The sequence below is a fragment of the Lichenostomus cassidix genome, chromosome 2 (assembly GCF_008360975.1).
Source record: "Lichenostomus cassidix isolate B80296 chromosome 2, HeHo_3.0, whole genome shotgun sequence".
In the NCBI taxonomy this organism is placed as follows: Eukaryota; Metazoa; Chordata; class Aves; order Passeriformes; family Meliphagidae; genus Lichenostomus; species Lichenostomus cassidix.
The window spans coordinates 23180693-23207683 of record NC_139482.1 but is presented as its reverse complement, the minus strand read 5'-3'; the positions used below and the strand labels follow the sequence as shown (position 1 = coordinate 23207683).

Below are 26991 nucleotides of genomic sequence, written 5' to 3'. Positions count from 1 at the left end.
TAGGATAAAGTAAGACCAGTTGCTGGGTGAGATGAGGAGTGGGCCATGCCTCCCCCACCCCATCTCTCTTGTGGAGCCACCTCTGAATCAGAGGAGATGAGGGAAGCATAGCAAAATGCCTTCTTTCTGGAGTGAAAGGAAGACCCGGGGCCACAGCGTGACTCACTGGCTGGTAGATTAAAGAGTGCCAGAAAACATTCGTGGGTACTGGAGCTCAATTGTCTATACTGTTAAATTATTAGAATGGTTCCTGGCATGCGTTATTCCAGCCAGCCCTTCCCCAGACAGTTCCTAGGTGCTGGCAGTTAAGCATGGACCAAAGACCGTTCCCAATAAGCAGTTTGCATGCAGTCACCTTTTTTGGGAGGCTGAGAATTTAATAATATGGACATAGGCCACTCTGTACTTTTTGGTCTCAGTGCCAAAGGAACATTTCCTGTCCCATTTAATTTCCTAGCACAGACATAGCTGCTGTGTTACAGTCTGATCCCTGCTTTGTTCCTGTAGCTGTGCAACTGGGCATTGGTCTGTACTTAAAGTCTGTGGCAAACCGAAATGTAGTCTTTTGTGTCTGTGTTACTCAACCCCATCCCTAAACCACAGTTTGTCTTTTTTGTACTGAATGCTATTCAGACAGCAACTATATTTGGAAAGGCTGTATATTGTGCAGATCCATTTAAATTAAGCAGTTACGCAAAAATGAAAATCTGTTCTGTAAAGTAAATAGAAATTATATGAGATTGACACAATGCCTAGATCTTCTATTAACATTGGTAGTGAGTAGACACTTCCGACTAATTTGATTTTTCATCAGAAAAAGGTACCACTGAAGTGCAGGATTGAAACTCCTTGGGCTAGATGGTGCTGGAATGCAACATCTGTCAGGTGTAGTAAGGCAGAAAGTTTTATTTCAAAATGAAGTTCTCTTTCTTCTTCTGACTCTAAATGCAGCTTTCCTCCTGCTTCTCACTGAGCACATTTCCTTCTTTAGAGGGTGTGACACAGCCTCAGTAGGCTTTTGCAGATGTTCTTTTCCTTTCTGCTGCCTCTCAGATACACATTTCTTTTCATCCTGAAGTGCTGCCTAAATCTATTAACTTCTAAATTGTTAGAAGTAGGGATCTGCAGCTACTGCAGATATCCTTCTTACCTGATACCGTCCAATCTTATCTGGATAGTGGAAACATAGAATGTGCACTGGAAAAGGAACGTAGTTACTTCTTTAGGTACCTGCTTCTTCCAGTGTATGAATATTCCCAATCTTCCCACGTGTGGCTTGATCTATTAAATACAAATGTTACAGGGTATCTTCCGGATGGGCAGTGGGCTAAGAAGCTAAAGCAGGATAAGTAGCTAGTTTTGCCCAGGAGCAGTTGGAGGCAATTGGAAGGAGAGGACAGGGTGTGAAATTTGAGGGAACTTGGAGTGCAAAGGAGCCAACGGGGAACGTGGGGGAAGGCAGAGCATGTGGGGTGTAGTGGGGGCAGCAGGCTGTGTCCACATGGGCATTTGCACAGGAGCAGCAGGGAATTAGGCATGTTTGGTGATGCTCTCAGGGGGCCATGGGGCGTGACAGGAAAGCAGAGGCAGGCAGGCAGGGAGAGGGGCCAGGAGGTCATGGGACATTGGGAGAAACCTGGCTGGTATAAGAGGAACTGAAGAGACCAGCCAGGGTGAGGAGAAGCAAGGAGGAGGCAATGGAGAGAAGTTTCTTAGGTGAGAGGACTAAAATGCAACATGGTCACTAAAGTCTACAACCTCCAAAGTATTTTGCATGATTTAGGGTCTCCATCAGAATGTGAGCATGAGCCCTTTTTCCTACAGAGCAATCACTGTGTGCCGCATTTCATGTGTGTCAGATTTTCAGGAGAGACAGAATTTAAGTGAGATGTGGTGATTCAGGTGCTTGCTTTTTTTCATCCTAAAAATGGGACTTCATCAAGCAGCTCTGTTAAGTGTGCTGTTGCTCAGGGAGACCTTGTCTCCCTGGTGGTGTGCCTTACCTAAGCAAGGCACTTTTTTGCTCAGAACCGTACTAAAGAGGAAGTGATGACCTGCTTCTTCAGCCTCACCATATCCTGTGTTCAGAATAATTCTCATTTCTACTTCTCTACAAATGTTAATGGAATGTCCACAAATATTTTCTTGGTTTCTATGGTAAGAGGGAGAGTGAAACTGTCAAAACCACTGCATCATATACATCATCCTGTGCTTTTCAGGAGAAGACCCTGACCACAGAAGGAGTCATCTGTGGTATTACATGTGTGCAAACTGACATTTAGTACATTTTGATCCCTTTCAGGTTCACATTTTGAAACACAGACTTGTGTGTTACAAACCATAAAGGTTACTTGATGACTTTTATAATGACACATTATTGACAGAAAATATCAAAACAGCTCAACACAGATTCTTTCCTCTCTGACTATAACACAATTAGGCATTAGCTGAAATTTAATCGTTAGTCTTCTGGAAATCTTCTATTTTGCAGGTTAACATTCCAAGTTATTCAAGTAAAATCTCCCAGTCCCCTGTGTATACATGCATGGAGCACAGCAGGGTGCAAATGCTTGGGGAACTGTGCCAGTGAGGGGTCACATGGCAGAAGGAGCCAGCGTGCTGCACACTTCCGCAGCTGTCTGAAAACAGCTCCCCTGCGTGAGCACAGACACAGGCATGTGCTGCCATGCATCTCTTGGGAAAGGAGCAGCTTTACTGTGCCACACTTCCCTGGAGAGGACTTCAGTTTGGGGCATATGGTCTCACAACCATGCATCCCCCAGTTTTTTGCCTTTTAGTGCAGAGCCCTAATCTTTGCCTGTGAGAATGCAGAGCCCTAATCTTGCAGGGCATGTGGGATCGGGGAAAATAAATCATCCTTACGCTCTGTAAGGGCTATGTGGATCTCAAACCAGGAATCATGAGGTTTGGTGGTATTCCCACAGATCAAAGATCTTCCTCCTGACACTACACCCAGCCATTCACAAACAGTAATGAGTTGAAATTGTTGTATCTAATTTCTCAAAGCAATATTACTTCAATAAGCTTTTCCACAAACATACTGCAAGAATAAAAGCATAGTTCAATTTGAGACCTACATCTGCATTAGGAAAAATAAAGTGTTTTAGGAGGAATTCTATCTGATTCGGACAGGGCAGCTGCAGAGAGAATCCCTGACCTCCAGTTATATTTGTCTTCTTTCCTTGGAGTGAATCTCTGAAGAAACTTCTCTGGTTTTTGTAGAGAGAAATGTTTCATAAAACATCATTGATATGGTAGCAAATCAGGAACAAGACAAATGGAGCTAAGTAATGCCCAACTTCCACACAAATCTATGGATAGATATCTGGAAGTGTAGTTTGCCAGTGCAATACTTTGTATTGTGTTATTGAACTGTTTCATAGACAAGTTTTATAAATAAACATCAAAGTGTTTCAAAGAACTGTTAGCAAATATGACCACTCTTGCAAGTATCTGTGAACCTCCCTTCAATAGCCATTCAGTGGTTCCAAAGGCTGTCAGGGCATGTAATGATTGTAATAAATGTTGTATTTGCTTTTGTTTCATCTGGCTTTGACCAGCAAATTCGGCTGATTGCTTCCATTGTTACTTTTCTTTAGAAGACAATTACATTGTTATCATAAAAAAAACCCACTATTCTTACACATTTCTTTGTGTTGGTCTTGAAATTCAGAAGTCGCTATCCTAGTTAACATAATTTTAAAAGTTATTTTCATTCTTATACTTTTCTTTGTTTGTATCCCTTTTTTTTTTCAGTTTTGGTTTGGTTCATCCTGCTTCTGAATGTTGCATCTCCCACCTTCATGTTTGTTGAAGCAAAACACAATAATTGTAGATACCTTCCCAACCCTCATATTAATAGTCAGAGATTTAAATTATAGCTCAGAGTAAGAAAATATTGGCACTTAGCTGACAGTCATGTGTTGTTATGGCTGGATTATAACTGTATTCAGGAGCCTAATACTCCTGTGGCTCTGAGATTTTATTCTAGCAAGATAGTAGCTCATACAGGACTCTGCAGAAGCTCTTTGTGTTCTTCTGCAAATATGCTGAAGATATAGTTAGCCTCATCTGTATTTGGTCTACTTGTGGGATACAAAAGGATAAATATGGACTGTCCCATCTCTGTTGTGGGTCCAGTGTGGAAGACTCATCAAAGTACATCAATGGAGCAGTGCCAGTAAAATTCCCACTGTGTCTCTGCAATGTGTTGTGACAACCACCAGGACAAGAACAGCCTAGAAGCAGGCGCTTTACGTGGCATATGTCCGTGGGAAAGAGTGTGTCATTTGAACATACAGTATGAGAGAAGTTACTGCTGATCTAACCAGCAGCATGTGGGCAGAGACAGTCACACAACTGTAAAGGTCAGGAATCTGCCAGGAATCCTTGCTCTGTGTTGCTTAGTTAAAAACTGACAGTTTAGGGTTGCTTTGTGTGCAAGGAAACCACAGTAGACAGCACTGATGCCTTTGGTAAGGGACAGCTTTGAGAAGGGTTTGACTTAATCTGGATCCAGCTGATAAAAAAAATTATAATTTCTTCAGAGAGAACTTTTTAGACAGGTCAAAAGTTTGGGGCCTGATTGGCCCATGCACTTGAGTTAACCCCATTTCTTTTACAGAAAATAGTACATAAACTGTAAAGGGCTGAGAACAGACATGCTGCAGTTTCTGATGTGTCCTATGGGTAAATCAACAGTATTCCCTGACTTTTTTGGTTCCTCTGTGATTTTGGTGACTACATCTACATCCACAAAAGTTGTTTGAGAAAACAAGGCCTTGTTCAATTGACTAACGTTTGCCCTATGGAGAGTCCAGATCTCCACTGGAACGTGTCTGGGGTTTGTAAACTGCAAAAGCTTAAAAAAGTTTCTGGTAGTGTGATCAGTACAGATGTGGTACTGTGATTGTCACTCCAGTGCTGAACTCTGAAACTATAGTTTTGTTGTACACTGAATTGCACTGTTGTTACCAAGAAATGGTATCACTTCCTGAGTCATCATCACTGCAGCTGTAGATACTGAGATTTGCCATACAGGACCCTTTTCTATGTGCTGGCTAAACCACTTTGCCCTAATATGTGAGTTTTTGCAATATCGATTAAACTAAGTGGAAGCTGTACATACAACACTTAGGAGGTCGTAATTCTGCAGTTAAGCACTCTCTTTTCTGTTCCTTTTTGTTTTGCAGGTTGTTACTTTGTGGTATAGAGCTCCTGAAGTCTTGCTTCAGTCCAGTTATGCAACAGCAGTTGATCTTTGGAGTGTTGGCTGCATATTTGCAGAAATGTTCCGTCGAAAGTAAGAAATACAGTTTCATTTTCTTCATGCTTCTCATTTAAAAAAATGTGTGGTAATGCCTGTTACGGTACGCCAAATCATGTTTATATAGGATGTTTTATTTACAGTGCAAAATAGAAATGCCCATTGCAAAGTCATACTTCTTGTTGTCTTTTGGTGGGAGTATACCTCAGCTCTTGGTAAAGCTTGCATGAGCACTGTTGTATTCCCGTTGAACCTGAATCCAAATGCACATAAAAGGGGGTGAGAGAGGCTATTGATCAATTTAAATAAAGCTGGATTCTGGAAAGGATTTATCCTGAGGAAGGCAGGGCACTGTGGTCATCAGAGTCTTCTTCCTCTGGAGTTTGTGCATTGAAGCATCAGGTGTTTGCTGGTAGTCTGCACTTGGGATATTTGAGATCTAAGAAGTCACTGTAAAGTTGTTTTTTAGAGGTACGAAAAAAAGGTAAGATTTTTTTAAGATTAAATTATGTAGCCTGAGGGGAGGATAAGAGAGATGTTAAATGTAGTAAAAAAAATCCCAAGATAAATAGCTTTTTTTTCTAGCTGATTCTATAAAATCAGAACTATCTTGATACAGAATATTACAGCTGGATGCAGGTGAGTTGTGAATGCAAGAGGAACTCTTGTGTATTGGTCTTTGCCTGTGGAGAGTCACTGACATGGAGGTTGTACCAAGGCTGTGGAGAGGAACAAACCTGCAAGAATTTTGACAGGGTAAATCTGTCTTGGTACTAACTTAATCACATGAATTTTGGTTGAGCTTACAGCAAAAAGTGCATGTTGACATCACCTAGGTGATCTCCATGTAGAAATTGTATAGCATTTTGTAACCACCCGTGGTGAAGCCAAAGAATATGCAGAAAGAAAATGTGAAAGAAAATTATACACTGGGTGGCCAAAAACCCCAGATCAGTAGAATTTACAAGAAGATGCAATACTATAAGGGGCTTGAGAAACAACTATTTAATTTACACAGTAAGTTCAAATACTAATTGAAGTCTTGCAAAATAACTTTGGAATTTTACTACTTATTAATGTTATATGGAAAAATCATTTTTCTTGGGCTTCTTGCCTGGTTAAATGGCATGGGTAGAGTTATATTCCACCCCCTGACTCAGAAATGAAGTCAAAAAATGAGAGAAAAAAAGAATGTGGATTTTAGGAATATCACTCAAACCCTCCGTTGCAAACTTTCAAAGATTCACTCTTTGCCCATGTACTGACATATTCACAATAGCATTAAGTTGCTTATAGCTTTTCTGATTCAAATAGCAGAGTCAACAACTTCATTTTACCATTTGCAGTAAGAGTGATACAGGCCAAAAAATGAATGCAGAACTTCATTACATGCTTAAAACTCTTCTTTTCCTCTCATTTAATTTGTAGCATTTTTACAGATAAATACTGCCATATACAAATTCCACCAATTAAATTTATTTTTTCTTGTAGTGGTGTATGAGCTTTGCTGAGTCTCCACATCTAGTAAATTAAATTTTCTACTTATATACAAATGCAAATATTATGTTAATATTACAAAATCAGAATTTTTTTTCATATGGAAATGAGATCTGATTTGAGCCAGAGTTTGATAAACCAGGACTTCTATTTTTCTTGCCAAATGTAGGGTCAGTCTGACATTCTCAGTCTTAAATTTGGGAGACTGTCAAAAACTGTAGAGGTCAGGAATCTGCCAAGTCTGTATGTACTGTGTTCGTTCATTGCAAACAGTATGACTTTTACATACTTTAGTGTACAAGCATGATTTGGAAGACTGTTCTCAAGGCTCTTTGCCATAAAGCTGCAGCAAACAGCCTTAATGGTGTCTCCATGGACTGTTGTGATGGGTTAATGTTGCAATACTCTCTGCATGATCTGTGTTGTCTTTCGGATTCTCCTGATGGATTGCAAAAGAAAGCCCATGTTACTGTGACCTTGGTAGCAATAAACTGTAAAATTTTACAAGCTGCATGGATTATATCCAAAAGATTGAATAAATGCAATAGCAATTTTGCTGGGAAATGGTAGTGCCCTTGGGTAATCACCAATCTGTATTTGCACTGGTGTTGATAGGATAAGAGTATGAGAATGCAGCTAAAACTTGCTTGGTAGACATGGTTTTGATATTAAGACAACCTTTTCTTTTTTCTGTCCTACTGGGTGCTTTCTGCCTTCTTTTCCTACTGTCTTTTGCCTTCTCTTTGAAAGGTCTCTTTTAAAGGTCTGTGATTTTTACAAAATGTACTGAGACTCTTCTGGTCTTTTTTATATCCCAGGGACTTCACTGGAACAGGTTTCAAAATAAAACACTGCACAGCATCAGAAAACATATCAGAATCCATTTTATGTCAAGGAGACATTGGACAGTTTGGGTTTGTTTGCATGGAGTTTTGTAGGCTGTCACAAGCACCGTGAGGTGCTCTAAGTCTGGATAAGTGTGTAGGAGAAAAGTGAGCTCTGCATGAATGGTCCAGTCTGTATGTTACAGGTTACTATATATTTTAAGTGGATGGCGCCTCAATTTAGATCACCCTCAATCTAAAACAATTTAGGACAAATGCAAATCAAGTATTTGTTTAAGAAGTTGATCTGAAATACACAGAAGTGTATAAAGAACTTAGACACAAAAAATTAATTATATCTCTTTATAGACACACCTAGAGTAAATTTGAACATTTCTCTCATCTTGGCTTATTCAGCTAAACAAATGACACTTTTCATCTCTGCTCCTCCTGTGATCTGAGGTTTGTGTAAAGTCGTAGCTCCTTTAAAACTGCACATTTTAATTTTGGTACAGGCTTTGGTATAGGCTTCTGCAGAAATAAATGCGTAGAGTTCGTATCCTAAAATCCCTCAGATGTATTCTGAAGGGTCCTCTTCTCTTTACAGATCCACAATAAACTGCTCAGTACTCAGGTGTGTTTTATGTACGCAGAAACTATTCTGCTTTGTGTGTCTTTTCTGTCCATGTGTACTATTGATGACAGCACCCCCAAAATAAAGCATTACTTGAAAAATTCCTCATATGACAGTTTCAGTTTTTAAGTTTCCGCTCTAATTAAGCAGTTTGCAGTGACTTCTAGACATTTGGATGGAGTGTCAATGAAAGTGTAATCATATTTGTCAGAGTGCCTGTGATTTAAATGCTCTGGTGCATGGATAGTAAAAACCAGTAGGGAAAATTGTAAGGCATGCTATGGCTTGCTACCATATCAGAGATACAGTTGGCAGGACTGACTGGGGCCTGGTGGCATGGGGACGTCCTTTGGCTTTTTTAATGTTCAGATAAAGATTAGGATTACTTATAAAAGGGTTTCACTTTGAGGCTGAGCATTTTCCAGGCCAATAGGAAAAGACTTTGTACCTTCTACTCGGTGAACACCTAGTTAACGAGAAAGGCAAAAACGGGAGTAACATTCACTTCTGTCTGGATACATAAAACTCTTCCAGCTGGCTCAAGAGCTGTGGGCGGCTCCTAAGTAGGAAGTCATAACCAGTGTTTTAGGGAAGAAGGGACTGACTGTCTTCTTGCTTCAATTAGGTAGTACTTAATCCAGGTGAATGAGTATGAAAGGCTGGAATCCCAGATTCGGATCTGGGTGAAATGCTCTATAAAAGAAAGCTCGGATCACCGGTCTTGGATTCTCTTCTGGGTAGGCAGTCTTGAGAAGAAATGTCAAAATGTTTTGGTGCTTAGTTCTTAATGCATCTATACATGCCCAGTTTTCAAAACCATGCTCTTACATTATTTCAGTCCTGCTCAGACCAGGAGGTTGGTAGGTGTGCATGTGGGACTCACGAGTCAGGCTATCTGTGTAACAATTCCAGCTAGGCATGTGTAACTGTGATATTACACAAGCAGCTGAGTTTGTCTCCTGAGTAAATACGGAACTAAAAACATTTCCACCTCCCCAAACTAAAAGTAAAACAGTATTATCTCAGTGCAACAAGCTTCGTCTACCCTGGAGGGAAATTAATTCCATTTGCATGGGTTTCTTACTGAGACTGTTCCGGCTCCATGCACCAGCTCCATGGTGTTTTAATCAGCCTGCTGTTGGTAAAATCATCAGTTCCAGAAATTCATAAGCTGCAAGGTCGGCACAAATAGTATGAGGTTATTATTTATTCATTTTTAAATATTAAATCATGCTTTTAGCAGTTGTCTCATTTTTCAGCCTACTTGGTCAACTCCTAATATGTGTGAGACAGTTATTGCATTACCAACTGTGCTTGAAAATTGTAGCAGCAGATAAGAGATGTGTGACACTGCTAAAATACCTATAATGGGTCAAATTCCCTGGTGGACACAAACAGCAGACACAGGGGAAACAAGCTATTGGCATATAAGTCATCTTTCAATGGTTTAAATTTGTCCAATTAGAGGAGGTACATCATTGTGTGTAGAAAAACATGAGCCTGGAACTTTGTTGTTTTAGGTAATGTATACAGATGTGATAAAATCAAAACTTAGACCCTCGTCTGGTGATGTGAACACTGGATTTGGGACCTACTGGCTGCTTAGAATCATAAAACATCAGATTTAAAACAAACTAGCAGTACATATATTCATTTTAGCTACGATGTCTTAGGGTATTGAGTAATTGTAAATCATCTACAGAACTAAAATAGAATAAATCTTTATTCCCCTTTCCAAACAAGACATAGGTTATTAGTACAGTGTGAAGTACAGTCATCAGATCCATTGCATGTACTTTCCTGTGCCAGCTACAGAGCCAGGTGGTAGAATGGGTCTGTGAAAGGAGACCGTAAGAATAGTGTGGCCAGCAGGACCACAGCAGTGATTGTCCCTCTGTACTCAGTGCTGGTGAGTGCTGTGTTCAGTTCTGGGTCCCTCACTTCAAAAAGGACACTGAGGTGCTGGAGGGTGTCCAGAGAAGGGAAATGGAGCTGGTGCAGAGTCTAAAAAACATGTTCCATGGGAAGCAGCTGAGGGAACTGGGGTTCTTTGGTCTGGAGAAAAGGAGACTTGGGGGGGACCTCATTGCTCTCTATAGCTACCTGAAAGGAGGTTATAGTGCGGTGGGGGTTGGTGTTTTTTGCCAAGTCTCAAGTGAAAGAACAAGAGGAAATGGCCTTAGGCTGAGCCCAGGGAAGGTTCAGATTAGATACTAGAAAAAAATTCCAGTGCAAGAGTGGCCAGGCATTGGAATAAGTTGTGTAGTCCCTGTCTCTGGAAGTGTTCAAGAGATGGATGTGGCACTTAGAGCTATGGTTTAGGAGTGATTATGGTCATGTTGGATTGACGGTTGGACTGGATGATCTTGATGATCTCTTCCAATTTCAATGTTTCTGTGATTTTGAGAAGCTGGACCCCCTCAGAATGTGCCCCTTGCTTCTACTTCTGCCCTACTCATGAGCAAAGGAAGGACAGTGGGCTCTGCAGCTGAAGTTTCAGTTAATGCTTTGTGGGATGAAGATGGTCAAGTGGTTGCAGAAGGAAATAGCCAGGTGGAACACCTTTTTTTAAGCTGTCTACACAACCTGAAGCTGGAGATAGGGAAGTTTGAATTTCTACCACTGAGGGGAAAGAGTAACTCTTTTTAGCTGGGTCATGTGGTGAGGTCTTTTGGCTTCACTGAAATCATTGCTGAAATTAACCCTGACTTCAAAGGGGATTGTAACCACTTCAGAAACAATTCAGTGTGACAGAGTGGCACGAAGAGTGGCCGAGCTATTCTCTGTCAATGTGCACGGTACAGTGCTTGAAGTGATTGCTGTAAAAGTGCTGCAAACTGGCAAGGAAGGAGAGGGTATTGCGTAGTGGTATCCCAGCTTCCATGCCTTGCACTTCTTTCAGTGATGCTGTTCAAGCTTTCAGCTGTCTCATCTGTGACATAAACCCAGGACTGTGGGACTTTTGTTTGAAATAAGGGTTGCAATGTGTGTGGGAGCTATGAAGAGCTGTGAGTTGAAAGCTGAGGCTGATGATGGAATTGACAGTGTCTTCTGGGCTTCGTGAAACTTTTGCATAGCTTTGTGCTTTTGCATAGCACAAGCAAAAGGATGTGTATAAGTTAAATTTGCACAAATTTAATGCACTCTGGAACTGTGATTGTTGTTATCTGTCTGCTAAAATACCACACACACAAACACACACGCACACAGAAAGGTAGCTTCAAAGGAACTCAGGCCATGAGGATGTGAGCTACTGTATGCGTGTCCTTATCCAGAGAAGGAGGTGCACCTTCCATTTGTTACCAGAGGCAACGAAGTGATAACTTGTAACAGAGCCTGCAGGTTCCCTGGTGCTTTGAATGGGACAGGCAGCTTTTCTCTCTGAAGATATCTGCAGTCCAGTTCTTTCTGTCCTAACCATCATCAGTTTCATCATGTGCTCATTTGGTCTGAATTAACTGTTCCTGTAGGTGCTAATCTCTCACAGATACATGCTTTTAAGGTTGCACTTCGAAAAAAGAATTAGGTATACATCTGGCAATGTGTGTTCAACAGAGAGCCACACGTTCTCAATGACCTGAGTGTGTTCTTCATCTGGAGAATGAAGTAAAGAGGACAGTGGGCTTTGGGGAAAATTGTTCACAGAAATGCTGCTATTGCAGAAAATTGCTTGGAAATTTGAAAGTACTATATCTGCTGCTCGTGACATACCTGGGTTAGTCATTCCTTATGATGAGTTGCTTTGCTGTTGAATGATCTTGAGGAATAATCAATCTGTAACTTCGCAAGTGCATACCTGACAGTGAGGTTTTTGTGTGCTAAATGATCCTCACTTCAAATAAAGTAAGAGTATGTCATTACTTACATTTTTACTTCCATTAATATTGTTCCATTATTCAAACCGTTGGGAAAGCAGGAACGTTTGTTTAAAGCCCGTAGTCAGCAGGACAGTATTATATATTTTAGTATTATATATTTATTATATAAAATACTTTGCAATTGAACAGAGAGCTTGTTTTTATAAGTATAGGACATATTCCTGCCACAGCCCAAGTACATCAATTATGTGACTGCAGATACTTAGATTTGGACAGGAGCAGAGCAGAGAGACTACACATTCATATAAACCGCCATAAACAGAACTGTCTCAAACTGAAAGCAATGGATAATACCTTAGCCTGATCCTTCCCTATAGAAGGCCTGATTAGCCTTCTGTAGGGTAGGATTATATTCCTTGTCTTTTTAAAATTGTCTTTATTTGCACACCATTGTGAATTGTCACCAGATGGAATTTTTAACTTCTTGCTGTGTGTATGGATATTGCAGATGAAATAATGGACCTACTGAACGCGAGAAAGAAAGACAACTCTGATTGGTGGTAGTGAAGACTTAAGTTTTATTTTACCTTTCTGCACATACAAGAACAGTACCGTGAACACAGTCTGAAAAGAGGCTCTAAAGATAATAAGGAGCCTCTAAAGTACGAGTACTGCCATGCAGCAAATTGTGAGGCATGTTGCTTTGACACAGATTCGTTTCAGATGCATTTTAATTCTTTGTCAGTTATTTTCCTATGCTTCAGCATATCTGATCGTTTAGTCCTCACTGTTTCAAGTGGGCATGGTAGCTATGCAGCAGTAGGAATATTTGGCTTTGCGTACTAGATCCTGTTTTTCTCCGTATGGAAAATTTCTACTTCTTTTCAGTTCTTAGCTTAACTTTTCCTTCTCATGCTGTGTTCTCTTATTTTCAACACATTTCTGAAATGTCTTTAAAAAGCAGAGAAAAGAATTGTGATATCTTTTCAATCTTTTTCAGGTTGGAAAGAAGAGAGAACTAGAGAGAATAGCAGAGGAATCTGTTAACAAAAGAAAAAATAGGATGTATAACCGGATGTTGGGAGGAACGGTATAATAAAACCAAGATAGTAGAGACATGGCAAAAAGCAACTAAGTACAGCCATGAATGCTGCTTATAAGTTAGGTTTTCCATATAAACTGCCAAACATTTTAAATGTGGTTTAAGACAGAACTGTTCTCTTTATCACGCAGCAATTTAAACACAGACTTTGCAATCACATTATCTGGTGTTTTCCAGTGAACCTTAAACCAGCATATCTAGTGGACCAAGAACTCCAAAGTGTAATCATTCACGTGTGTGCTTGCTTACAGTTAGATCTTGGTAGCAGAAAGAATTAAAATAACAACTTCTTTTTTTCTGTTTTGTCTTTTGCTTTAACAAGCAATGGTAGATGTTACAGCTTAGAACTGTAAAAGCTACACAACTTAATTTGCAGCCTTTGAACCAAAGTACTGTACAGCTCTGGCCTGAGTTTGTTTTTGCCGTTTTTGGAAATTGTCTTGTTTTGTTACAAGAATGATTTAAGTTGGAAGTGCCATAAGAGTTCACCACAGTCCAGACCAAATGTACTGGGAGAAGGTTTGTTCCTTAGAAAGATCTTGTCAGCATTCAAAATTCCGTGCTTTGGACTTTTCATCCTTTATTCTTCTGCCATTCATGTGCATAGGTGTGTGTGGGAGGCTGATTGTTTTTCCAAACCAGACCTCATAAAATAGGATTTTTTCTTTCCCCCCAGATAAGTGGCCAGCCTGTTACAAAGACTTTTTACAAATATTTTTAAAATTGAATGACAGAAGCCACATTTTAGCTTAGTGGCCTTAGTGATCTGATGGAACAACAATGACATTGTGCTTCAAACTGAAGGAAATTTAACATAAGGGAAAGCGGAAGACTGCACATGTTCGTGTTATTCCAGTTTTTGGATTATCAGGATTGTTTTCTGTTTAACTTGACCTTTAAGGCAGAACTTGCATTGACTTTAGGCAAAGGAAAAACACACATTAATGGAGAGCAGGGCCTACAGTCAGAAAAACGCCATAATTACCAAGTATTAAATAAATGTGTTTCTAAGACAGCGTCACCTCATCAAAAGTAAAATACAGTATTGTTTTTTAGCTCACATTTTCCCTCAAGCCTTTTCTAGTTGATATCTATTTGTCTGCAGTTGGGGTGATTGATAGCCGTTAGTCAAATCCAGTAACTGTATCAGTCTGTGGTTGCAGATGAGTGGTAAGTGCCAGGCCATTCACTTGTGGTTTTCCTTCTAGTTTCCAGCTGTGCCAGACTTTCAGTCAGAGGAATAGATCTGTTGGTAAGGGAAACCGTTGATAAACCATAGAAACCAAAAACTGCCACAATCCATGACACAAAACCAGAGAGGAACCCCGAAGCAGTGGTACAAAGCCCCACAGAAATGGTGTTAGCTGACCGAGTTTAATTTGACTGTTAGGTTCAGGTGTAAGGTCAAGTCGCGCCAGGCAGTGGCCAAGGGACTGGGACTGGGTGGCTCTGGGCTGGCAGCCAGTGGCTGCACACAGCTCAAGCCCAGATGGGACCTCACAAGAGCGGTCTTGTGGAAAGCTTCCTGTAGTTTCTTCATTGGAGATCACACACTAATCTGAAATCCCCCTGAACACGTAGACATTAAAAATGTATGCCTTTCTTAGACATGTGGTATTCCAGTCTGTGACAATCTGAACTAGTCTGACCAGAGGTCAGGGGAAAAGACCTTGTGGTTAAGAGAAAGACCACAACATGTCAGTCATGATGTAGGTATTTTTAAGTCCTTGGTATTAACATTGTAGCATTTGTAGTGGATATTTGGAAATGCAGCTGGTAGCAGAAACATCTGGATCTGATCTGTGCTGGACACAGCTGCTGGCCAGTTGCTGTGAAGGTGCACCACCTTTGTGTCTTCTGGAGCATCTCAGAGGCAAGTTCATACCTGCGATAAGCCAGAGCAGCCCAAGGGCTGCTTAGGTGGGATCTCCAGCTGCACGTTGTTTTTAGCAGTCACTCCACCAGCCAGAGAACAGGAGAGAAGCAGAGCAATGTTATCCATGCCCCTTGCTCTCTAGCCTGAAAAGGGATAGCCAGCTGTACGCTGCCCAAAGACTTTCTGTTTGAAAGGGTCTCCTGGCTCTTACACAGCTTCCCTCTGCAGGAACTTGGCTGGGAGAGACTTTGCTTTTTGCCTAGAGTTTGGCCGGGGGAAGCTCTGTGTACTTTTGTTTCACTCGTAATAGAACTAAACACTGTTTTTATTTACTTTTCTCTTTCATAGGAAAATGGCTACAAAAAGGTATTTAAATTCCTGGGATCCTTTCCTGGACACTGATGCACTCTGGAGAGGGGAAAAAAAGAATAGACTTTAACCGTGATTCATGTTGCTGAGCTCCCAAGTGTGGGAGTTTTTTTTCCAAATTGAGTGTCTAGTCAGACATTTTTATCTGGGCAGCTTTACTGAGTTTTCTGTATTTGACTGTTCAGAAAAGGAATCTAGTAATTAGCTACCACTGGTCAGTCATGATGACAGTGTGTACTAGTTGAGAAGTATATAGGACAAACCTGTCTCATATTTTTCAGCTGCTTCAGTCTAGCACCTCTCCACATGTAATTGGTCACCAAGGCTGTTAGATGTTCTTTACGTCTCAGAAAACCCAATAAATGTGCATGAGAGAAGTGAAAAGCAGACCTAAAGAAACAGACATTTGGAGTTTAAAAACAGCTAAGGACGGCAGAGCAAAATATAACAGAGACGTTCTGAGACGTTGTACTACCTTGTACTAAGTAAATAATTGGCTGTGAGAGGAGACCTCAAATGAGAAAGCAAGAAGTTAGATACTTAGATTTCTGGAAAAGGGAATCTCCAAGGGAAGCGCAGTGCCCAAAGGCAGCTCCCCACTGCTTCTGTGGGATAGTTTACCTATGCTGCAGGGTTCAGACCAAAGAACTTGACAGCTGTTCTAGGAGTCTGTGCATTGTCTGCAGTTGCAGATGTCAAGGACCTAGATGGAGTCCTAGCTTGGTGAGGAAGGGAGGTGACCACAGTCTCTCCGGCATGGATGTGCCGCCTGCCACAGAGCAGCACGTGTTACCTGTGCGTAGCTGGATCTGCCTTTGCCATCAGGGGCCTGGTGTTGGCAGGATACAGCTCACACTGAGTCACCCTAATTTTGTCCCTTCTTCTTTTTGGAGCCATAGTTTGCCTTGTGATATGAAAGCACATGTTGTTGCCTTGCTTCTAGTATTTGTTTGCACAAGGCCTGTGGCACTGCCATTACTTCTGCTTGCTTGCTCTGCCTGACCTGCTGGCCCTGTACGAATGAGTCCATGTGAGACACAGCTACCACGGTAGGGTGACTGCTGGAGACAGCCAGGATTTGACAAGTGGAGAACTCTTGGTGTCAGCATGTGATATGCCTGGCTGCTCTCTTATGCTTGTGGCATGCTTCGTTTTGCAGTCTTTTAGTAACCATCTGTCTGGCATGGTCAAACCATGTGACTTCTTCCAGAAACTCATACATAATTTGCTCTGCTTGCCTTTTATAGATGAACTGAATGTGTTCTGTCCAGATGAAACTTTCAGACAAACTCTGAGAAAGTATTTCTTCTTTTATTTAAATATTGTCCATATTCATAGCTTCTCTCCTAACATATCTAGGTTTGCCAGTAGTGCTTTTGGAATATAGACATTTGTCAAATAAGAATTTCGTCCAAGGGATTACTTCATTTCCACTAATTTATTCTACTGAGCTGGAGTAAACTGGCATGAAGATTCAGTTACTATTGATTTTTACTGAGTCTGAATCAGTTACCTGAAGGTACATTACTCAATGAGCTATATCATCCAGAATTTCACCAACTACAGTGAATTATCAGATCCTTTTTATTAGATTATGTCAGTACAGCATACACACTGTTCTATACAATTGAATAATTTTTTAAGTGCTCTTTATATCCAAATAATTTGAGAGCAAGCTTTCAGCATCTAAAGAAGTATGCATAGCAGGAGATTTTTCTGTAATGTTTCTGTCTGTAGCTGTTAAATTAAGCCTGTTTGGCAGTGATGAATCATACTCTGCCGCTGTAAGAATGAAGATACTCAGTTAAACCTAGATCTCATCAGACCATTAGCAATGAAACAGTACATGTACAGAGTCAGAACCGTGTTCTAGGTGGGTGTCCTACCCACTCAAGCACAGAAACAGGCTTGCTTGCTTCTCTCCTGCCTTGGAATAATTTTTCCATTCCTGAGAAGTAATTGCAAAAGGAGAGGTAGGTGTTGCTCATCTTCTAGATCTTTTAAGAGTCTGATTTATGGCTTGCCATGGGAAGAAGCTTTTACTTGATTATTCGCTCACTCCAGAAGAAGACTCTGTTTTTCCTTTAGTTCTGAACAAATTAGATTGGGGGTTTTTTTCAGAAATGACAGCCATCTCCATCTGGATCTTGAGGAACTCCTTGTAGTGGACATGAAGGTGATGAACAATGTGGTGATGTGGGGGCAAAAAATCCAAGATATGGGGTGATTCAAGGAGCTACATGTGCTCAGTACTTCAGAGACTGAGGAAGTGATCATGCTGTAAAGCCGTAGTTGTGTGCTCTTCCCACTAAAATGATGTCAAAAGCCAATAGAATTGTGCCCCAGACAGCACAGAAGCAAGGCTTGTGGTTCAGTAATGGCAAAGCAGGGACAATAGTATAAAAATTGTTGCAAAAATAATTTGGGGAACCTTGTAACACACAAACCTACAGCACAAAATGTGCTGCAGTTGCATTGGGGAGGGTAGCATCTGAGCAGTGTCATCACCTTCATTTAGGTTTTGGGTTTCCTCTTTAACATAAAAATTAACTTTTTCTTTTGGTCAGGATTCAAGTGGGAAGAAATTGTTTTATGTGAAATCACTAAAAGCTGAGCAGTATAATTAACCAGAGAGGTCTTAGTAGGTGAACTCCGATTCCTGTGCACTGTCGTGGGCCAGTGAATGCAAATCTCACAGCTTCTCTGGCCTGAGTGTATTGCATGGGACAAAGTATTGTTTAGGGCAAAGTTGTATCTAGTTTAACTGGCCTGTGAAAACTACATCAGTTTTCCTTGGTGGTTGCTTTACTTAACTTTCTACCTTAAATGCCTATCTCAAGCATTTCTGCAGGTGTTTATTAATTCACTGTAAGCCAGCACAGCTGCTAAAAATTAAAGTATTTTCTTCACACCGTCCTTCTAATCCACTTTCATGTCTTTTGACACTCAGACTCAGCAGCTGGGGGAAAAGGTTGAAATTGAAATTTAACCTCTGCTCACATAACAGTTTGCCACTTAGTACTGAAATGTTTTCCCTGCCTTTCTTGTCTGAAGGCTTGTAATCCACATCCAGAGTTTTTTTCTGACCAAGAGGGTTTTATTACAGCTGAAGGTGATGAGACATGTTAGTTGTGGGTGGGCACAGTTCTGATGTTTCAGGTTTATCTGAAAATTTAGAGAGGCTTAGAGCGACAGGTGCCATTAACACCTAATATGGGGACAAATAAAGTGATCACAGACCAAAACATGTACTTGATACCACACAGGAGGAGCTGAAGCCCAGATGAAGAGAAAAGGATTCATTCTCTTAGCCTTTAATGTTTTCCCAGAAGGGAAGAAACAAAAAAAAACCTTTTTCTTAGATTTTATTCTGTATTGAGAATTTTATGTTCTAGCTTATGAGAACATCTTTTAGTTCTGTGGTTCCCTTCAAACATGGGAATTTGACATCTCTTGAAGCCCTTTCTCTGAAGTCTCACAGAGTGCCCATATGCAGCCTCCATTACCTTGTTGTCGTTCTATCTATACCACTGCAGCTGACAGAGAAGGTTGACTTTCAGAATTTTTCTGATGCTTTTATAGTCAGATATTTGCTTTTTTGCCTTACTCTTCCCAGTTGTAGAGTTTGTTAGGGGGGATTTTTTTAAGTTAGACTAATAATTTAATCAAATAGGTGTACCATTTTATGTGTAACTCATAATGGTGAAAATAAAACATTTATGACATTATCCTTTCACATTATTTTGTATTAAGTATTTAGAGTATAAGCTCTGTTATCCATAGAGTGTACTTTAGTCTGTGAAGCTCCTTGCTTAGCATTACTGAGATAGAGAGAAAGCCCTGGAAGACCTGGGAACATATACTTGGATGTTAATTTACTCAGTACCTTTGGACAGATTGAATGAACCAGTATGTATATTATATGCGTTCCTTAACTTTCTTCTCCTTTGATAAGGAAAAATCACAGGTTGGTAAGAGTTAGTTTCCTTTGAGCAATAATTATGTGTGCATAGTCTTTCACCTGATACAAGGGTTAGCCATTTGGTTTAAAAGAATTTATTCCAAGAGAAGACAACCTAATGGCACAAAACCTTTTAGCCTAAAGCTTTACTGTGAAAGCAATCTGATTAAAAGTATATCCAGTTTGTGGAACTTTATTGAATTTTAATTAGAGGGCCTCAGACTTCAAAACCTGTTCTATATCCCCTTGATTAAAACTAGTCCAGCCTTAGAGGCACTCTCAGAGCAAAGCCCGTTTTAAAAGGGGTTTTTACACCAGTAAATATGGTAAATGTCAACTGATGAGCTTTCTCGAAGTCATCTTGACATTGTAAGAAAAACTGTGGAACTACAAAAAAATTAATTCTTTATCTCTGAAAACTCTGATTTGAATAGATTTTCACAGTGGCGTTTCATTCAAGATAAAGGAGTAGATAGTTCATGTAGAAGACTGCTTTCATTTCTTTTGCGTGATTGATAAAGACTAGGAACAAACTAAAATTCCTCTTGCTTATCTTGAAGGTTGGTCTTCTGCTGTGATATAGATATTCTAAAATAATTTCTTTAAAATACAGCATTAAAGAGTATCTTCGTAGTCGGGCTCAAATGTGTCATTTTGAAGTGCTGTCTGCTAGATTTTGAAGTGAGGAGAAAATTATAAGTTAAATGAACGAAGTGGTGAAAAACAGCTCTGAAGTGCTCTGGAAGGAGGATATAGATCTGTTCTAGGAAAATATGGGCAAGTTTGTTCACAGGCATGAGGAGCTCTGCACAGACACGCACACACACTGCCTGCGCAGTGTCCTGCACACTGATTTGCACCACTGCTTGTTTGAATGAACAGGAGAGTGAGGAGCCCTCTTGGCTACTACCCTTCCACATAAGACAGCCTTTATCTAATCCATACCTCAATTATTGCCTTCAAACCCCACAACTGAGTTGCACAAGAAAGGCAGAGCAGCATGACAGTTTTAAAGAGTGTACATTTTAAAAGCGGTTATGAAATAAATTCATGAGAGAGAAGAGGATGCATAAAAGTAAATAAGTGATTGTGGCAAGACAGTGCCCATACTGTATGTGTCATATCAGTATTTCTTGCAGGCTCCTTGAAATAGGCAGAACCCTGGTGTTCAGTTACATCATTAAACTTCAAACTGCTCATGGACAAGTAGATGTAATTTAACTGTGCATAGTAATGAAGTGGGTGTTTAGTACACAGACAGTTCAGTCATATGGTAGAATTGTCAGTATAAATGAAAAGAATGCTTCTTTTTCCACACTGAGCAGAGACCACACTTTTTTTTCCCCTTCCCTTTTTCCAAGGTCAGTTGCGTATGTATTTACAGAATTTGCTTCAAACATTGGGACGGTTTTCAAGGTGCCAGTATTATATCATGCTTCCTGAGCTGAGATAAAAACCCTTAAAGCCCTAGTGAAATAACCCTACAAATCTTGTGGGGAAACAAATGTCCACAGATAAGACAACAGTGACGTCTGTGCTGAGAGAATAAGTGAAGGACACTCAACCTATCAAGGCTCATCTGTTTCAAAAAATAATGTTCAGTGATGAATTCTGAAGCAGCTCTGCCCAGGAACAGACGAGATCTGCCTATGTTACAGTGTATTCTGGTCAAAGATAACGTCTGCACTTACCTTACTTTTGGGAGCTTCATATGTGTGGGTGTATATACATATATGTGTATACACATATATAATGTATGTATCCTTCTCTTGAAGCATGTTTATTTTTTTCTTAAAGGAGGTTTGAAACCAGATCTCAATTGGTTTCAACCTGAGGTCATTGATGTCTGTGATAAAGCTCCCTTTTATGTCAGTGGTGGGGGACAAGGCCCGTGATTCTGTTCCAAGGCCACCTGGGACTATGCTTACATGAAAGGTATCAAGCAAATTTTAAGCACCCAGAAAAAGATCTTCCTTTGCAAGTTCTTAAGGAAACTTTGAAGATGGTTATATTTTCTCTTACTTATGGAGATCATTATGTATCAACTTCACTCTACAAAGTAGGCTGGCCCTGCTTTGGTCATAAAGCTGTACGTGGTGCTTCTGTTTGGTTTCTGTTTCACTAACATTTCCCTTTCTGTTATACATCCGAAGTGAACATGTGTGTCCATCTGAAATTGGGTCCTTTACTTGTTGGCTTGTATCTGCACTCAGCTCTAAAAGCTCTTTGTTTTCTCAGTTCAAGAAAGAATCCCTTACGTTTCTTATGAACTAGACTATATGTGCATTTGGGAGTCAGAATATTATCTTTATTTTCAGGATTCATTTACTTCATTTTAAATAGCAATGGAGAGCAAATTCAAGACACTACAGAACTGGAAATTTGCAAAACTACCTCTGTTTTTTATCTGCTTCTGTCTACTGGGTGACATGAGAAACTGCAGAGAAAATAACAATTACTATAGGTTTTGGTGCATTAGATCTGATTCTAATAATAGTTAAACATTGACATAGCCCCATCTTAGAGATCTTATTCATGATTGTGATACTATTATACTTGAAGAATAATAGATTTTTGAGTGAAAGGAAGTGGGCTTTTAAAGACTAAAATGAGAAACTCAAGATGGCCAATCTGGTTTCTGTCAGATTTTAGTTGAAGAGTATTTCCTCAGTCGTAATGTTTATCTGTGTCATCTTTCTTCTTGTATATTGGAGGAGAGAAGATAAGTTTTGTAAAAGTTTTGAGCAATTTATGATCCAGTATAATAACCTCTACATGAAGTAACCCCTTCCTATGTAGTGTCTGGCACCCACCCACACAGAGATATTATTAAAGGGAAAGGAGAGAGAGAAGTACCAGAAAATGTTAGGTTTAAAATGAGAACTCTGAATTACACAACAGCTGAGGCAAGTCACTTGTGACTGGAAGTGGGTAACTGTCCAGACTGTGAAATGTTGTCAATGTGGCCTGTTTTCAGACTAAAGTTTTATATTGTGCCTTATTCATTTTATATATCAAAAAGGCCAATGATCTTCGTCTTTAAAAGGTGGTACTTTTTTTTTTCTTGCTTTACTCACCCTTTTCATACCTGTAGTACAGACTTGTCCAGGCAATTTGTCAAAGAGAAACAGTGATAGGAACAAGAGTGAGGAATCTGCTCAGAAATAATCCCTCTGAATAAAGGTTTCCACAGGACAGTCCAGATCATGTTATTTCTAGTCATGTCATAATTTCAGTTTTAGGTCATGTTTGGTTTTAATTCTTAAAACGAAAATATTTTCTTCATAACAAGTAACTAAGAATCTGACAAAATTATTTACCAGCTATTCACATTTTGTAATATGAAAAGAAAAAAGCCCAGCCCATCCTTTTAATACATCTCTGACTATATAGCTTGGCAGGCTTTCCATGGCATGATGCAGGATTCCTTGGCAAATGTTACTTGGCTTTAGCTTTCTTAGTTTCTTCACCATCACTTTGTTGCTCTTATACACACAGACATACAAGCTCCTAGACTTAACTGCTACAACACTATCAGATTCTAAAATTCCATGTACAACTTCCAGGAATCATTGCTATATCATTTCTCTTTACTTTTTTTTCTTCACTATGTCAAATAAGCACGGACTTTCAACATCTCCCTCATTTTGTGTAATGCCTTCAAAGCAGCAGCTACCTGTTCTGAATTCACTGCTCTTCTTCCCAAAACAAACTCTTGGCATCTCCTCAACCAGAGTGTCTAAGCCCCACTTGCCCAAAAATCAAGTTGTATCCTTCCCACCATGATGTTCTTGTCATTTAGGGAGTCCTTTTAGGACTTCCCTGAGTACTCATGGATCTCCAATATACAGGCTTTTCACTAAGAATATTGTACATATTCGAGTTGGTAATTAAGAGTATATCCTTATTGGTTTTCTGTGATAACAAGGAAGGGGATGTAATTCCCAACTGCTGGTGTCACCTCAATGAGTAAATGGACTAGCAGAAAGAATCCAAGTAGTTATTTTGGAAGTTATTTCTTATATATCTTGTCTAGCCTTGGAAGCACTTGTATTGGCAACTCCAGAACTGTCATGAGATCTCAGTAATATGTTTTGGCTAGAAAGTGTATTTCTTGCCTTTTTTTTACTCTTCAATACCATTTTTTCTTCACGTGACCTTTCTTCCATGTGTCCATTTTACCAGAGTGAGAAGTTGAAAGATAGTTTCCAGTCAGAGTGTCATTAATTAGTTCAAAATGTCAGTCACTGTCAAGAAACCTTCAGAAATCTTTTCCCATGCCTCAATGCATGTGGTTTTATTAGATTTTTTTCCTTGTGTCTGCACTGTAGTATAGACTAAGAAGGGCCTACCAATATGTTTAATTCCAATCTTTATGAAAATTCTAACTTCTCTTATTAAAAGCTTTAGATACTCTTTGCTTTGTACACCAAAGACTGAAAGTAAAGTCTGGAAGTATGTGGCCAATGTACAGTTAAATCTCATTTATCTCTTGGGTGTCATTGCATTGTCAGTGTATACAGTACTTTAATAATTGCTTTGGCATGTCCACAGAGTTGTACCAGGGAAAATACTTTCATGGAGACTTGCTTAGGCAATGTTTATATCTCTGTCTTTACTGAGTAGCGCAGCCATGAAACACAATGTCTATAAAATCAAGTACTCAACTTTTCAGACACTAATACCCAGTTCAGATAGAAAGAATATTCAGTAAGGGTGAAACTCAGCATGAAACAAAAGCATGAGCTAAGGCATGGACAAGAAAATAAGAGTCTAAAGTCGATAAATGGTTAAATCTGGGTTGTTCTGCTGTATATAAGCATTAGAGCTTTTTGGCCAGAAAACTAGTGGTGCAAGCCCTTTTAAACTATAAGCAGATGATAACTTTTTCAGGATTTGTGAGGTTTTACATTGCAACCTTATGTTGTGATCTGTATTTTTATTTCTGTACTGTCATAGAATGACAGAATGGTTGAGATTGGAAGGACCTCTGGGTATCATCTGGTCCAAGCCCCCTAGCTCAGGCAGGACCACCTAGAACTGGTTGCCCAGGACCATCTCCAGATGGCTTTTTAATGGCTCTATACTCTCTTTGAGTAACTATGCCAATATTCAGTCACCCTTGCAGTAAAAAATTGTTTCATTACATTGAGAGGGTATTCCTTTGCTTCTCCGTGTGCCCACTGCCTCTGGTGCTGTCACTGGGTGCCACTGAAAAGAGCCTGACTCCATCTTTTTTGCACCCTCCCTTTGGTATTTGTGCACATATATATATATATATATATATATAATCCCCACTGAGATTGACTTCTCTAGGCTAAACAGTTCCAGCTCTCTCAGCTGCTCTTCACATCAGATGGTCCAGTTCCTTAACCATGCTCATGGCCCTTTCCTGGTCTCTCCAGTATGTCCGTGTCTCTCTAGTCACAATGCAGACTCATAGCTAATATCCATTTAATCATGCAGCTGCACATTTTGTACCTCAGGACCTAAGGTACTTATTGGCTCAGGGGGAGCTTATTTTAGCAGGACAGGGTAGAAATACAATGCCTCCATCATATCTTCGTATCTGTAGGCTAAGGGCATTGTGGTCCTACAGTAGACATGAAGGTTTTCTTCCATACAGTTGGCATTATTCCAGAGGCAGTGGATAATGGCCCAGCTCCAAAGCCAGGAGAAGGAGTAATCAAACAAGGTGGATAGCTGCATATTCCTGTAACATTTTCCTTCTACCATCTTCTTGAAAAATCAAAGAAGCAACAACCAACAAAATGGGAAGCATCTGAGACATCTTAGGCAAACAGGGAAATTAAATTATGTAGGTGCACTCAAATCTTTTGTCCCATCTTCTTCCTTACTCGATACTCGATGTCTGTGTAGTAACAACAATGGTGTTGGAGCCTTCAGAGCATGGATTTTGTAGCAAGCAGTCAAGGCAAGGGTGTTTTAGAGGATAGAGGAACCACATAAAAGGCAAGTATGTCTCCATGGATAGCTCTTTCAGCCATTGGAATGTCCCTCTTTCCTGAGGTACATGTACTCACAGATTTTAGGTGTTTTTTGAAGCCAGGGGATGGACTCACATCCCCTGCCACAGGACACAAACCCAGCTCCATGCCTCTCCTGAAGAAAAAAAGGAATTCTACAAAATCATGCTCCAGAGTTTAACTAGTCTTACACAGGTTATGATCACAGAGAAGATAACATGTGCTCAAGAAAGGACTTTGGATCAAGCTTGCATAAATAAACCTCAGGGAGTGAGTGGGTGTATGAGTCAAGTGAAAGATACAAAGAACAAAGGTGAAATTTTACTTTTCTGTGACTGCTAAGTATGCTCTCAATTCAGAGGTGGTGGGAGAATTGATGTCCACCTTCAAGAATCTGTTACAAAATCATCTTGAGGTGAAAGATTTTATGAGTACTGGACTTGCAGAGCTGTCAAGTCATTACAAAAGACTAATTAGTGCCAAAATGTGAAATGAGAATTTCATACAGCTGCTGATTAGGTGAATCTGTTTCCCCAGTCGTCCATCCAATATTCCAATGGAACCTCTAGCCAAAATTCATGAGGCAAATTACATTATATTAGTGATGCCTAACCTGGAGTTGGCATCCTGTTGTAGTTATGATGGTGGGATGGATAGGAGGCTGAAAGATGAATTAATAACACTCCATTATGATGAAATATCAAAATATGTTGGAAGGTCACCTTGTACTGTATAATTACACTTTCAAAAGAATTTAAATTCTTGCTTCAGCCCTTAGTGAATCTGAGACAGCAGCAATGATGGGAAAAGCCTTCCTTAAAAATCCCAAGAATTGTACTTGTTTTGGCATGACACTGCCTAAGGTGATTTGCGAACACGGCTGCCTTTGCCAAGCTTTCACATTAATGCAAGGTTCAGCATACATTTTAAAACATTAAATCAGCTTTCCATTTGCATGGATATGATTATCTAAATGTGTAGATTTTGTTCATTTAAAGGGCCCCAATATTCTAGTGCTAGAACCGAAATTAAATATTAAAAATAACTATATGTTAATAATTTCAAGCAGTAGTTTAAAAAAATGTCTAAGGTTGTAATATTGCTTGACTTTGGAAGATAGAGAGTATGTCTGCTGCCACAAACAATGCTAGGATTGTAGCTACTGAATGTTTTGAAAATCAGGCCCAAAACCTAGGGCAGAAGTAAATGCTCCTGTCAGAGTGGGTTGAGCTTTGGGTTTTTGTAGAAGACAGTAGTGCTGTATACCTTAAAGCTTAAATACAGAAATCCCAAAGTATGAGTTGCAATGGTCTTGTCAAAGTGGCTGCAGTTAGTAAATATCATGTGTATCTGGGAAGCAAAACATCCCGCTATGATTTATTCAGAATCAAAAATAAAGCAAGCCCTTTATGGACAAGTAACAGGCTACCATTTTACCCCATCAGATCAAATCTCATGTCAGATGGTTTCAAATCAGACTTGATTAAATCGTTCTCCCCATGTCACTGCACAAAGCAGTTTGGAGTATGAGTTGGTACAACATGACCTGAATGGCAGCAAACAAGGAGGCAAAATGTATGTTGAGTTCATCAAAGAACAGTATGTCTGCCAGTTCAGTGCTTTTTCTTGGTGGCCC

At 39.9% G+C, this 26991-nt stretch overlaps 1 protein-coding gene across 1 annotated transcript in view; it reads left to right on the top strand.

Moving 5' to 3' along the window:
* Positions 1 to 26991, top strand: part of CDK6 (cyclin dependent kinase 6) — a 138852-nt gene that overhangs the window by 90914 nt on the left and 20947 nt on the right. The window contains exon 5 of the mRNA XM_085050721.1: positions 5214 to 5323. Coding sequence (XP_084906847.1) covers positions 5214 to 5323 — 110 coding nt within the window. The remainder of the gene's footprint in view (positions 1 to 5213; positions 5324 to 26991) is intronic.